Genomic DNA, 15,679 nt, shown 5'->3' with positions numbered 1-15,679 from the left:
TTTCAGTAGAAGGGAGTGAAAGTATTGAATTTGTTATCTCAGTCTTTCTGTAAACTTGCTAGTGTTCCGAGTCCTGCTGGGTCAATAAAAGGATTGCGAGCACCTACATCAGACAGTTCCTTCTGAAGCACTATAAATGGGTTGTGCTTACCCTCAAAATCTCCCTGCAGATGTAGGCAGTCCACTCTTCCTTTAGAGAGTTCCCCTTGGTGTTTTTAATCAGGTCTGTGACAGAACCAGCGCCACAGAACTCCATCACCAACTGCAAGACAAACAAAAATCCTTCATTTCACATGAGCAGTACATTATTTGAACTGGAGCACAGCGAACAGAAATCTTGTCTTCTGGTGGGCTTTCAGGTATATGGTTACAAACTAAACAAAAACAATGAATAGTAACAATCCCTTGTTAGTGTACTGGACCTGCAAATCTGCACCTACTGGACAGTTCTATTGGATTGAAAGATACAACTCTGTCCCTCAATCAATCTATCCTCAATTCACTGGTACAGTACAGTAAAGTACATTAAAGACAAGTGTACTTTGTTGATTTTCAGCAAATGCAGCTCAATAGAAGATCGAAGGAAAATTCAATGTCATTATTTTTCTATAGGTTTATATACAGACGTGCTCAAATTTGTTGGTACCCTTACAGCTCATTGAAATAATGCTTCATTCCTCCTGAAAAGCGATGAAATTAAAAGCTATTTTATCATGTATACTTGCATGCCTTTGGTATGTCATAGAATAAAGCAAAGAAGCTGTGAAAAGAGATGAATTATTGCTTAATCTATAAAGATATTCTAAAATGGCCTGGACACATTTGTTGGTACCCCTTAGAAAAGATAATAAATAATTGGATTATAGAGATATTTCAAACTAATTAGTTTCTTTAATTAGTATCACACATGTCTCCAATCTTGTAATCAGTCATTCAGCCTATTTAAATGGAGAAAAGTAGTCACTGTGCTGTTTGGTATCATTGTGTGCACCACACTAAACATGAACCAGAGAAAGCAAAGGAGAGAGTTGTCTGAGGAGAAAGAAAATAATAGACAAGCATGGTAAAGGTAAAGGCTACAAGACCATCTCCAAGCAGCTTGATGTTCCTGTGACAACAGTTGCAAATATTATTAAGAAGTTTAAGGTCCATGGAACTGTAGCCAACCTCCCTGGGTATGGCCGCAAGAGGAAAATCGACCCCAGATTGAACAGAAGGATAGTGCGAATGGTAGAAAAAGAACCAAGGATAACTGCCAAAGAGATACAAGCTGAACTCCAAGGTGAAGGTACGTCACTTTCTGATCGCACCATCCGTCGCTTTTTGAGCGAAAGTGGGCTCCATGGAAGAAGACCCAGGAGGACTCCACTTTTGACAGAAAAACATAAAAAAGCCAGACTGGAATTTGCTAAAATGCATATTGACAAGCCACAATCCTTCCGGGAGAATGTCCTTTGGACAGATGAGTCAAAACTGGAGCTTTTTGGCAAGTCACATCAGCTCTATGTTCACAGACGAAAAAATGAAGCTTTCAAAGAAAAGAACACCATACCTACAGTGAAACATGGAGGAGGCTCGGTTATGTTTTGGGGCTGCTTTGCTGCGCCTGGCACAGGGTGCCTTGAATCTGTGCAAGGCACAATGAAATCTCAAGACTATCAAGGCATTCTGGAGCGAAACGTACTCCCCAGTGTCAGAAAGCTCTGTCTCAGTCGCAGGTCATGGGTCCTCCAACAGGATAATGACCCAAAACACACAGCTAAAAGCACCCAAGAATGGATAAGAACAAAACATTGGACTATTCTGAAGTGGCCTTCTATGAGTCCTGATCTGAATCCTATCGAACATCTATGGAAAGAGCTGAAACTTGCAGTCTGGAGAAGGCACCCATCAAACCTGAGACAGCTGGAGCAGTTTGCTCAGGAAGAGTGGGCCAAACTACCTGTTAACAGGTGCAGAAGTCTCATTAAGAGCTACAGAAAACGTTTGATTGCAGAGATTGCCTCTAAAGGTTGTGCAACAAAATATTAGGTTAGCGGTCCCATCATTTTTGTCCATGCCATTTTCATTTGTTTTATTATTTACAATATGATGTTGAATAAAAAATCAAAAGCAAAGTGATTTCTATTAAATATGGAATAAACAATGGTGGATGTCAATTACTTTTGTCAGTTTCAAGTTATTTCAGAGAAAATTGTGCATTCTTCGTTTTTTGTGGAGAGGTACCAACAAATTTGAGCACGTCTGTATGTCTGTATTTGTCTCGTTTCACAGTCCCGCTTACCATCATCATATGAGACTTCTTGATAAAGGTCACATGTAATTAAAAAACTTTCCAATAATACAAGCCCCCCATGATGAAGCAGTATTGATCATAATAATAGCGGACAGGCCGCACATCTTGATCAAGCCATAAAAAAGATAAGTTTCTTCATCCATAAAGGTTGTGAGTGACGAAGGTTGTCACCTCAAGGAAACTGGAATTTGATTCAAAATAAAGATGAGGGGAAAACGAGAAAGCAAATTTTATGAACTAAATGGTCCCATTATGGGAAAGTAGAAAAAGACAAATTCACCACGCATGTCAGTGATATTTATCCCACGGCTGTAAGGCTATCAGTAACATTAGTTTGTAGATTAAGTATATTCTTTGTATGCAAGTTTTATATCCCACCAGATTTCAGAGACAGTAAATAGGATTGTGCTGGAAGTCCAGACCAAGAGTTCTTCTTTTAAATAACATTGCCTAACCATTCCTACTGTACAAGTTAAATTCATTTTAATAGGAGAACGGTGTTAAAAGTTTTGAAAACATTTCCTAGCCCAACCAACCTCTATCAGAAATCTCTCTCTCTCTGATTTATTGAAGAACGTGGGCCAGCTGTCATTTCAAATGCATTACTAAATAACCACAAAGCACATTATTTTACAGTCTTTCCGAGTAACTAGTTTCTCTAAGGTTGTACTTGCAGGCATCCCTTGTCACAAGTGTTTCTGGTCATTATAAAAAAAACTAAATCAAATGAATACAAATAAATAATACATAAATAAATAAACTAAATACATACACACACACATACATACATACGTACGTACATACATACATAAATACATAAATAGACCCGCTACATTAGCTGTGGAATTGTGATACACATCACAACCCATAACGCAAAAGTGCATTCGAAAATAAGCCAATGGTAGGTTACAGAAAGCTGTAGATGTATTATATTAATGTTAAAGAATGGAATGGAGCTTGAAACTAGATTAGATGGTTAGAAATATCAGAGGGAATTTGATGCAATTTCCTTTGCTGTTAGCAGACAATAGTACATTTTCTCACTGGAAAGAAGCAACTGGAAAATGGTCCCTGATAAATAACTCATGGATATTTCATTATTAAAATCCATTTGCTTCAAAGTCACAGGATGTACTTACAACACTGCCAATGTACAAGTCACCACTGTGGCAGTCAAAGCTCACTGTGCTGGTGAGAAAAAGAAATTCCTGGAATTGTATAATTTTTGTTGCGTTAACACTATTTTAATAAGGAGTGAAGAAATTCTCTATAGTGAAGTATCATCACTAAACAACTACACCAAGGAAAATAGTTAGCACATGAAGCTGCTGTAACTGAATTAAACATGCATGTTAATTGAATATAGCAGATATTAAATTTGGTTTTTATTCTAATTGAGTTCTCATGAGATTGTCTTTTAGCACACAGTGGTGGCCAACTTTTGTAAATGTGATCTCGGTACTGTTTTAATTGCTGCAAGGATCTTGGTCAAACATGAACACCCAGATTAAAAGGTAAAGGTCTTTTAGCCACATTTTAGGCATTATTCTAAAATGTAATACAACTTATTACAAAAATGCCTGTGAATGTCTATATATCAAATTTAAAAAAAAGATTATATTCTGGATCATTTTAAAAACCTCTGAAGCCCGAAGTGGAATAAATGTGCTGTGACAAACTAAAACTGCTAGACTAAGAGTAAGACTGGAGGCAGCTCATTAAGCCTAGGTGACACTATTACAAGCACAACAGTAGGGGCATACATTGCTGTAATCAAATGTATTTCCTATAAAGCCAAATAAAACTTTATTACAATTACTAAGTACTTAGTTAGCAGTGTTTCATGAGGAATACACATGATTTATTCACTCTTTTCTTTTATATGGTCCACTATGTAAAACACTTGTTCTATTCCAATTCCTTAAATCGTCAGATTCCTGATGTAGGTCACACATGTACATTTAGAATATACTAACTCTGGGGTCTGCATAAAGAAAAAGCCATCTCTTATTGGTATTAAACAGGATCATTTTCCTGCTGCTATATATTGCAAAAAACAAGGCATACCAACACTGTTAAAATATTAAATACTGCAGACTAGTACAGTGGTCTAGGAGGGACAAGTCTACTTGTCCATTTTGATAGTATATATGCAATTTACAATACAAAAGTCCCTTTATTTTGACATGCTTCAGTGGGCCAGAGTTCTGGTGAAAAATCTGTAGAAATGACCTGGAATACATGCGTGTGAAACAAATAATGATTTACAGCAAGACTAGAGGTGGGGGTTGTATTGCCAGTTTTTCTTCACTCGGACCCTTTACTTAATAAATATCTTAGTATCCCTGAATAGATAATCATCTCATCTTAAATATGCTTACATAATTTTACTAAGCATGACATCTCGCAAGTAAAAAGGTTTCCTTTTTCTAGGAAAGCACTACTGGGGATGGGGAGTTTGCTGTCAGATAACTTTACACAGATTACTTTCTCACTAAATATCTTGGTATGCCTGAATAGATGCTAACAATTTCCTAAGTGGTGTCTCCTGAGTCTGGTACAATATTCAATGTTGTCCTTGGCAGTCCTTATCCCGGTATTATTGGTATCTGAAATATAAATGGATCTCCTTTGTATCGTGAGGTAATTTGGTAGAGTGTAGGGTTTCACTTGACTTGACTTTTAGTACAATACAGAGCAGCATATAGAAATGTGTACCAACACCGATATGTTTTCTAAATATAATCCAATCAAAAGAAATACAGGTCAGAGGCTTGCTGGACAGCGCAATAGTTAGCTCTTAAATCCACACAGATTCATTTCCTTACTTCAAAAAGGAGTCTATGCACCATTAACAACACCCTAATGGAAAATAAATGTAAGGAAGCAAGAGACACACTTTGGATGCTACAATGGGAAATTTCCTTAACATATTCAAGGTGTTTAACCATCGCTATACATTATTTTGTTCATCTTATTTCATGCATTAGACGTAGAATATCCCAGGTGAGTCAATATCTATGTATATTGGTAGGTGTGGAGCGGTAGCTCTGGATGAGCTGTATTCAAAACCATGTTTGCAACAAATGCACAGTATTCATTTCTATCTTCTATTCTATACTATATTTCTGATTCAACCACAGACATACCAGGTATAGTCAGTTCATTCTGTCCAGAAGAAAAGAAAAAAAAAAGGTATAGAAGCAGACACTGGGGCTAGTAGGTATAGCGGATTAACTCACTGACCTTTCTCCAGCATTCAAATACAGCCCAGATGAATATGGTGGTCTACAAGAGATGTTAGAAAAAACTAGCACATGGTTTGGAACCACCACTTGAGAAAGGACCAGGACTGAAATTATTAAGCTAAGTTCATATAGCTGTCAGGTGGAAGGTCATGACACACCTGACACTGTGCCTGGCTGTAGCCTATGCCATTTCCTTTCTAAATTACAGGAGTACCAAATTCACCAGCACCAAAATTATTTTAGAAACGTAAAAGCAGGAAGAATGAGTAGCTGCAGCTCAGTTAAATGCAAGTATCATGACCCGGAGCAGCCATGTCAAATCAAAAGGATCACTGAGCTCCCAAGGACAGCTGGCATTGATTAAGAAGGCATTAGTGCAGTCTGGGCATGTGTGTCCGATAACAGGGAAAATGGATCTCTAGGTCAGCAGTACACAAAAACCCTCAAAACACAAGAAGTCTTCTAAAGGCACTGCCCTGTTCTAAATTCCCATTCACTCCCACAAGAAAAAAAAGCATGACATGGGTAATCTACTATCTATCCACACAGCTCTGTATTACTCACAGTACAATGAGGACAAAAGATGAATCGAGAGACTCATTTAGTGTCTATTTTTGGAAACAGAGGATCCATTTTAGAAAACAGTGGCTGTCTGTGAATTACATTTTTAATTTTTGAATCGCGTGCCATAATAACACTAGTTGACCTCACAATCCACATTACATCAATGAAAACACACACACAGATCAGAAGCTATAGGGGAACAGGCTAATGTGGGTGGTGATAAAACTAAGACTTCCTTTGTAGTAAGACAAATGTTTCATTTTAATTTAAAGACTTGTCGAAGTGTTTGGTCTTCAGTTGAAATTATCTGTCATTGAATTAAGAGTTTCTTAGTGGTATTTATACAATAAGCCTTGAGATATCTACCACTGAAGAACTTTCTAATATCCGGTGGTTCTGAGTAAATCTCTGGCCCGATTTTATTTTTAAATGTATCTTGCATTCAATTAAATCCAACGTCAGAATGACTGGGCAAATCGCAGTGTTCCAAATTACACACCGTTGCAAAGCAGAAGCACAGTTTGAAAGCTGGGGCGAGTTGATTCTGATATTAGCCATATAGGTTTATACTTTCTTTCCAAACACTGTACTTCTTATAGAAGCAGAAGATACTATGAATGTTCATAGAGTCCTGTGGTTATTTCACTCATAAGGATCGTTTCTCACCTTTTTCTAATAGGTAATTAGTAGTACCGGGAAGCAGAATACATTAGTTAACTGTAGTATTTCATGCCCATACCAAGTTCATCTTTAAGGTCTAGTAATTACTGTATACAGTGGTGAAAAAAAGCAAAAAAAAACAGGTAGGCCTTCCCTAATCTAACACTATCAAAGCGGACGGTATCAATTTATTTTTTAATCACTCTGGCATAATGCAAGGTTTCAACAAAGCCTATATAAAAAGCGTTGGGAGTATACTTTTATAATTTAAAAAACGCAGGGGGAAAAAAATGATAAGATACCAAGATAGAGTATTCTCATGAGCTTATATTCAGCATTGTCTTGGCTGTACAGCTTTTATTCTCCCTTATATTCATACAGGGAAAAATTGCTGCAGTCAGTCTTTGAACCTCAAAACGCATATAAAATGTCATATAAAATGGAATTATTCCAATGAAGTGAAACACCTTTCATTGAGGCAGTAGAACTGAAGCAGGAAAGCCCACATGCTTTCATCCATCTCCCACCAGTCTCTCTGCTTAAAATCAACAGCATCAACCCAATTGGACTTGAGATCTGCCGGACATGTTGCATGTTCTCCTGGTATACCCTGGGAGTGGGAGTCTTTACTTGCATATCACTTGACATCCATCAAAGATTCATTTAAAATGTTATTAAACAGAGATAGTCTTTCTGAAATCTATCATATTAGATATTTGGATAATAATTTGTTTCCAGAAGGCCCTTATCTCCTGACATTCACAGTATAATGGTAGGATCACCTGTTAAAAATAATACGATTAGAAAAAAAATAGGATATGGTAGAAGTGACAAAATAAATCTTTTTACAAATGTTGGTCAAAAGCAATGGAGTATATAAATACCAAAGATTACCCATTAGAGTAATGATTTAGCTATACAAACTAATATTTTGAACTCCCTGGAGTAGATACATCCTGTTTTAACTTGCATGAACAGGAGTAAAACATGCCCACACAAACATGTTTTGTCTGAAACAGGGGAGATCGAAGATGATGCAACACCTGCAACAGCCTGTAGGGGTCAATGTGACCACCTTCAAAAATGGAAATGTGTGAGATGAGACAGTAAGATCCAAGAGAGATAGAAGACAGTGTGACATTGAGAATAATTAGACATATCTTGCCAGTCTAAGAACTATCAACCCTTCACCCAAAAGGTCTATTCCAAACCAGGCCTTTAGATCACAACATGTCAAAAATGAGCATTGTTTCCATCTGATGTTTATCTGAATTGAATGAGCTCCATTTTTCTTCCCTTCAGCCTGGCTCTGGCTGCCGATAAGAAACAGGAATTATTAAGTTTCAGTATAAATCAAATTTGCACCTTCCAGTAAAAAAAAAAAAAAAGGGCCAGTTTTGAGAAATAATTTAGTGCTGAGAAATAGCATGTCTGTCACATTACTTTGCATTTTGTGGCCCCATAGTGACATAATATTGATACAACTGGGTTAAACTTTTAATATAATTAATGCTGGTGCATTCATTTCCCCATTGTAAGTACCCTGAAGGTGACCTTTATAATGTTTTGATACTGATACTGTATTATTATCACTTAGGAAATGTGGATGACATACTGTATGTATGTACTATGTATGAAAAATCTCCCCCATGCTTGTAGTTTTCAGTTACACTGAGCACTACTGTGTAAAACCAAAGTTTATATTGTTTAGTGAAATATAATGCCAATAGCTGTCAGTTTGCAGCATTTTTTAGTATTTTATAAGAGTTTACAGTTCAATCAACAAGAACTGAATGAAAATAGTTTACAAACAATTTGTTTTTAAAAGATGTTGAAACTTAATGTCTTTATTGTTTGACATTCATTCCCCCCCCCCCCCCCCCCCCTCGCCCAAGAAAAAAAAAAAAAAAAAAAAAATTTACACAATAGGGCTTGGTGTAATTGAAAACTACGGGCAACGAGGTGAATTTTGATATATACTACATTTCCCAAGTGGTAATAATATAAATGTGAATAGCAGCATTGATAAAATGAGGATGAAGGGTGTTAATCCTTAAATCTTTTCCTAATTCACCTCAGCTTATCTCATGTAGATGCTGCATTACTTGCATAAAAATGGAAGACTGCAAAAACCCAAATGTGAATAGTTTCTCTTAGCGTGATTATTATTGTGGGGGGGTTGATATTACTTTCTAACTGTGCCTGCATCAAATTCCACAGAGGGATTCAACTATTTTCAGGAAATATATCTTTGTAAAATATAAGAGGGAACTCATGCCCTCGGTTAAAAATAAATGTACACATATTCCTTAGGCAGATTAGTGGATTGATATTTAGTACAAAACTTGAAATGCCACCATAAACATCTCAGGATAAAGTGCACTTGCTGCCCAGCACACACCCACTCTGTCCAATGGGCAACTCAAGCAATGACTCTCTGGCATGCTTTACTGGCTTGCAGGCACTGTGTTTGACAGACCAAACAAATAGATTCCCTCCTGCGTTTTTATTCCTTGTGGTCTGAAGATGTAACCGGCTTGGTTTTAAAAGCCTACATCACTCATATAGGCATGGAGGCTTCCTAAGGTATCAATTGTTGGCTTGCATGCTCTTCCCCCAGAACACTTGCATTTCCATTTGCACTGCAGGACCTGGTTCATTTTACATCATGTTACTGCAGTTGTTATAGAAGAATAGGACTTTTCTACTTTAAAATCTGTGTTGTGCCATTGTAATATTCAGTGTTATATTAAAATATCCTGCACACTCAAATCTTGTCGGCTGCCCATTTGTTTGCAGTCCTAAAGATAGTTTCAGCTGCAAGCTTACAAGTCTGGAGCTAATAAAAAAGGGACATAGCCATGTATCAAAACAGTGTTTGTGTAATATGTGTAATATATATATATATATATATATATATATATATTTATATATATATATATATATATATATATATATACACAGACGTGCTCAAATTTGTTGGTACCCTTACAGCTCATTGAAATACTGCTTCATTCCTCCTGAAAAGCGATGAAATTAAAAGCTATTTTATCATGTATACTTGCATGCCTTTGGTATGTCATAGAATAAAGCAAAGAAGCTGTGAAAAGAGATGAATTATTGCTTATTCTACAAAGATATTCTAAAATGGCCTGGACACATTTGTTGGTACCCCTTAGAAAAGATAATAAATAATTGGATTATAGTGATATTTCAAACTAATCAGTTTCTTTAATTAGTATCACACATGTCTCCAATCTTGTAATCAGTCATTCAGCCTATTTAAATGGAGAAAAGTAGTCACTGTGCTGTTTGGTATCATTGTGTGCACCACACTGAACATGGACCAGAGAAAGCAAAGGAGAGAGTTGTCTGAGGAGATCAGAAAGAAAATAATAGACAAGCATGGTAAAGGTAAAGGCTACAAGACCATCTCCAAGCAGCTTGATGTTCCTGTGACAACAGTTGCAAATATTATTAAGAAGTTTAAGGTCCATGGAACTGTAGCCAACCTCCCTGGGCGCGGCCGCAAGAGGAAAATCGACCCCAGATTGAACAGAAGGATAGTGCGAATGGTAGAAAAAGAACCAAGGATAACTACCAAAGAGATACAAGCTGAACTCCAAGGTGAAGGTACGTCAGTTTCTGATCGCACCATCCGTTGCTTTTTGAGCGAAAGTGGGCTCCATGGAACAACTCCACTTTTGAAAGAAAAACATAAAAAAGCCAGACTGGAATTTGCTAAAATGCATATTGACAAGCCACAATCCGTCTGGGAGAATGTCCTTTGGACAGATGAGTCAAAACTGGAGCTTTTTGGCAAGTCACATCAGCTCTATGTTCACAGACAAAAAAATGAAGCTTTCAAAGAAAAGAACACCATACCTACAGTGAAACATGGAGGAGGCTCGGTTATGTTTTGGGGCTGCTTTGCTGCGCCTGGCACAGGGTGCCTTGAATCTGTGCAGGGCACAATGAAATCTCAAGACTATCAAGGCATTCTGGAGCAAAACGTACTCCCCAGTGTCAGAAAGCTCTGTCTCAGTCGCAGGTCATGGGTCTTCCAACAGGATAATGACCCAAAACACACAGCTAAAAGCACCCAAGAATGGATAAGAACAAAACATTGGACTATTCTGAAGTGGCCTTCTATGAGTCCTGATCTGAATCCTATCGAACATCTACGGAAAGAGCTGAAACTTGCAGTCTGGAGAAGGTACCCATCAAACCTGAGACAGCTGGAGCAGTTTGCTCAGGAAGAGTGGGCCAAACTACCTGTTAACAGGTGCAGAAGTCTCATTGAGAGCTACAGAAAACGTTTGATTGCAGCGATTGCCTCTAAAGGTTGTGCAACAAAATATTAGGTTAGCGGTCCCATCATTTTTGTCCATACCATTTTAATTTGTTTTATTATTTACAATATGATGTTGAATAAAAAAATCAAAAGCAAAGTCTGATTTCTATTAAATATGGAATAAACAATGGTGGATGCCAATTACTTTTGTCAGTTTCAAGTTATTTCAGAGAAAATTGTGCATTCTTCGTTATATATATATATATTTTAAGGGGTGTGTGTGTATTTACATACATACATACATACATACATACATACATACATACATACATACACACATATGTGTATGTATAATATATATATATTACACACACACACACATACATATATATACAGTATATATAGACACACACACACACACACACACACACACACACCTTTAAAAATGACCTAAAAAACGAACAAATTACAATGGCAGTGGCTACTTTTTTTTGCCAGAATGTAATAATGAATCTTAGCATTTGAACTCAGGCCTACACTGGAGCCTCAGTGCTTTCTCAGCTAATACAAGTTCATAACTAACCAATTTATAATACAAACTTCTAATCTTCTCAGGACCAGACTGCTCGTTATTTATAATAAATTGCAGCATACAAACCAAGCCCCAGAGGCCTTTATCAAAGCTTCAAAACAAGGTCAAGATTTAGACAATTTACAGTAGTTTGGGGACTGTAGGTGAGTGTAGTGTAACAAGACTAATATGTAAAACAGAATTCTATTTTATGCTTCACTTAATGAACAAACCTTTTTTGGGCAAAATAAATCGCCTTTCACATTTGTTTGCTTGCCTTGATAAGGATTTGGTAGTGCAATATTTAAAAAGGAACCATGTAACAGTTTTAAACTGTGTTCCTGAGCTCATTAAAATATGGGATTAGAGTCCTCATTCAACTCCTTTCATACATTCCCAGGCTCCTATCGTTCCTTTTGACATTTAAGCAATAATTTGTTTTTAAGCGCAGTGTACAAGTAGGTAACACCCCCACCCCCAACCACCCCCACCCCCTGAGTTCACTGCACTTACAAACATAAATCGCCATTATATACAGAGTTATGAGAAAATACACACATACCCAAAGCTGGTCATCGATTCCTGGGGGGTTCTTTTTAACGAAAGCACCATAATAAGTGGCGATGTTTCGATGATGAGAATATTTCTTAAGCATGTTAATTTCTTGTTTGATCTCCTCCTCTTCATCCTGTAGGAGAAACCAAAAGATGAGTTCCAAAGATAAATACAGAATGTACTGGACTAAAATTGGCACCTGCGAAAAGAGGCCATTTTATGTTTTATATCCCATTTGTATCATTACCTGGTATCATGCGAAAAATGATATATTTTACATTAATACAAAAACAATTTCATTAGACGCATGGCTGACTAATTAAAAATAGTAAAAATAAAATGTACCAGCTTTTACAGCATAGCTGTTCAGTTTCTGCTCAATATGCTACAATGCCCAAGCATATGTTTTAAATTATTGTATTAAAGTATACAATAGTTTCATGACACAAACAAGGACTAATCTATGACTACCAAATGCTACCTTAAGTAAGGCAGTCCGAGATTAGTGCTTATAAGGGTCTGTGAAACAAGAGTATGTCAAAAACACGTGAACTTTATCTAATTCAATAGATTGTGTGTAGGGTGTCGTTTTTCATACATTACATCTCTCAATCTAGATAAAGTTCATACCTTCACATATTGGATGAACTTGTTTTAAGTCACTAAAACTGTACAACGGAAGTACTATTAAAACATAAAAGGAGGTGTTTTCTAACTTTAGAATTGAGCAGTGTGTTCTATGCACAAGATGACATCTAAAACACAGCACATAAATTACAAGACACTCAATAAGTTCATAACTAGCATCGCAATGCATGACTCTTATAATCCTGGGCTAATAGGTGTTAAATAAAACAAGGACCTTACATATCTAGTGAATGTTTTTTGGCGGCGAGAAGAAATGTGGAAAAATGACTAATGCTTCAGGGCTGACTGCAACAATTTTACATTTGTAGTTCCAGCCACTTACATAGTTACCCACCTTGTGATGTATTTAGTCTTAGCTATTATATTTCATGGCCTTATGCTTTCAACTGCATCAGGAAGTGCTAACCAAGCTTATCCCATTGATTTTGTTTAAATATTTAAAAAAAAAAAATTTGTACATGCAATCTTATAATGCAAACATATTCTTAAATATAGAACTAACATTCATGCATGTATACATCTAAACCCACAACCCATACCTTCAGTGAATTTACATATTAGGAATAGTTGGTTCTTTTTTATTTTATACACAAATTTGGAATATGCTGATATTCAAAGCCAACGCGATAAACGAACATTTGCTAATGCTACTACTTAGTACCCAAATCCCTTTGTGTTTTGTAGTTCCTAGTACTTTAGATTGAACTTGTTCAGCAGTTTATCTATAGTGTTTTCCAAATAGCTGTATATCCTAAATGAATCACAATAAAAAATAAGTGACCAGTAATAAATGAATACATCTAATGATTGGTAAGATAATGGATTTAAAACAACTGGGTATGGAGACTTACTAACACAAATACCAAAGCTTCCTGTGCATACAGATAATCACTTGTGGTCAGAATCCATGTCCATCTCTGTTGAGATTGCATTGATCCCAAAGTCTAGTATCATTGCGTGAGAATGTATTCAATATCTGCTTACATAAAACACAGCAGTAGGGATAAAACCCAGTTTAAAAGCTGGATATATTAAAGTAAAGTTTAAAAGCAATGAATCCAATTATATTGTGCAAAGAGCACAATTAAAACTGCTTCCTTCACCACTCCTGCTAGATACATTCTGGATTTAATGCTTTGCATGAAACGTTTGGGAGGTCAAAGGTCATCAGTCTGGCCCTGTACTGAATTACACTTACAAAGGGAAAGATTCTCATTAGCTTCTGTATATTTGTTCCAGTGCATTCTTGCCACCCTCAGGGGAGATTAAGAGCTCCCATAATATGCATTAATCAGGCACTCAGCCGTATTTAAAGACATGTCATTTTCTGTTTATGGACATTACTGAAAACACAAAGCTCCCCTTTTTCAACAATAAAGACCCTGGATATCCTTTTAAAAAGGTTAATAATAATAATAATAATAATAATAATAATAATAATAATAATAATAATAATAATAATAATCGAACAAAGCATCTTCTATCTGATTTAGACTGACAAGTTCCATGACGTTCTAATAAATCTAGAGAGGCTTGGAGTGATTTTTCGCCCATGGGAACATTGCATTTAGGATGTAATGATTTAATTTCTTGTGTACAGGAATAGAAATCTTAAACTGTGTCGATTTTAATAAAAGTTTAACTGAAAATGTACAGATTACTGGGATTTTGTATTGGTTTTCACATTTCCATTATATCATTTTTTAGTTTTTTTGATACATTATAAATGAACCCCAATTGACAACTATGTGAAAATGATCAGATTACCTTTTATTGAAATTAAAACTAATAAATAAATAAATTAAATTAAATAAAACTACATTTATTTAAATAACTAAAATACATATATTACATATATCCCTAGATTTGGACATTCTTTATAATTTGTGCTAGAAAATGTCCAAACCTTGACATTTAGATAATCAGTTCTGAAGACTTTCACAACAAGTGCGAGCACTACCTGCTTACTCTTCCAGATACTGTAATCTCAGTAACATGTGCTAAAGAACATCTTCATCAAATATCATCACACCTGATAACTGAGTCTCTTGGTATGCTGTATGTGCAAAAGTAAGTCTAATTTACATCAGCTAGGTGACTCCACTATTGTATATCCATTGATAGGTGTCCCTGACAGGGAATGATAGCAAAGTGTAATCTCCCTAGCTTTTAAGTAAGAATAAACTGCCACAAATGTCTGTGCATTTTACTTTTACTGTCGAAATTGGATTACTAAATTATGGTTCAATATCACATTGCAAAGAATATTTATTAAAGCAGAGGGTTAAGTTACCATAGAAAATCTGTGTAATGAACTTACAATGCAGATCTAATCAATGTAAACTAGACTGCATTACACACATTTCAAGTTGTATGGCCATCAGCAAATCTCATCAGCGTAATACGCTATACACTGTAATTTTCACTATTCATGAAAATCCTATCCCTGCAATCAAACTGCAGGATTACCACAGATGAAGCAATTAAATGCCAACAACTTCAATTCAAGCAATATTTTGATCTACTTTTGACACAATTTTGGAAGACCGATTATCAATGTGTTCAGCAAACTAGGGTTGACTTTGAATTCAAACACAGCTTCACTATGGCAGATCAGTGAATGCAATGATCATATGCATGTACACCTACACCTACACCAGACAGGATATCAGGACAATGTGGGAATTTAAATCATTCATTCGGGGCACCACCAGTTGTAAAATCACATTCAAGTGTCAGCTTGGTGACTGGCATCAGAAGGATCCACAGTTTGTTTTATAAAATCCTAACCAAACAAACAACGTATCTGTGGTGCCCCTTAAGGTCGTCCATGTCACCTATGG

At 36.2% G+C, this 15,679-nt stretch overlaps 1 protein-coding gene across 7 annotated transcripts in view; it reads right to left on the bottom strand.

Annotated features, from left to right (window-relative positions):
- Positions 1-15,679, bottom strand: part of LOC117423769 (traf2 and NCK-interacting protein kinase-like) — a 135,641-nt gene that overhangs the window by 68,318 nt on the left and 51,644 nt on the right. For all 7 annotated transcript variants that reach the window (XM_058990138.1, XM_058990134.1, XM_058990137.1 and 4 more), the window contains 2 exons: positions 12,196-12,321; positions 152-262 (listed from right to left, as the gene is read on the bottom strand). In XM_058990138.1, the coding sequence (XP_058846121.1) occupies positions 152-262; positions 12,196-12,321 (237 nt within the window). The remainder of the gene's footprint in view (positions 1-151; positions 263-12,195; positions 12,322-15,679) is intronic.

The sequence above is a fragment of the Acipenser ruthenus genome, chromosome 17 (genome assembly GCF_902713425.1).
Source record: "Acipenser ruthenus chromosome 17, fAciRut3.2 maternal haplotype, whole genome shotgun sequence".
Classification (NCBI taxonomy): domain Eukaryota; kingdom Metazoa; phylum Chordata; class Actinopteri; order Acipenseriformes; family Acipenseridae; genus Acipenser; species Acipenser ruthenus.
Note: the sequence above shows the minus strand (reverse complement) of the source record. Positions and strands in the feature narration are given on the sequence as shown.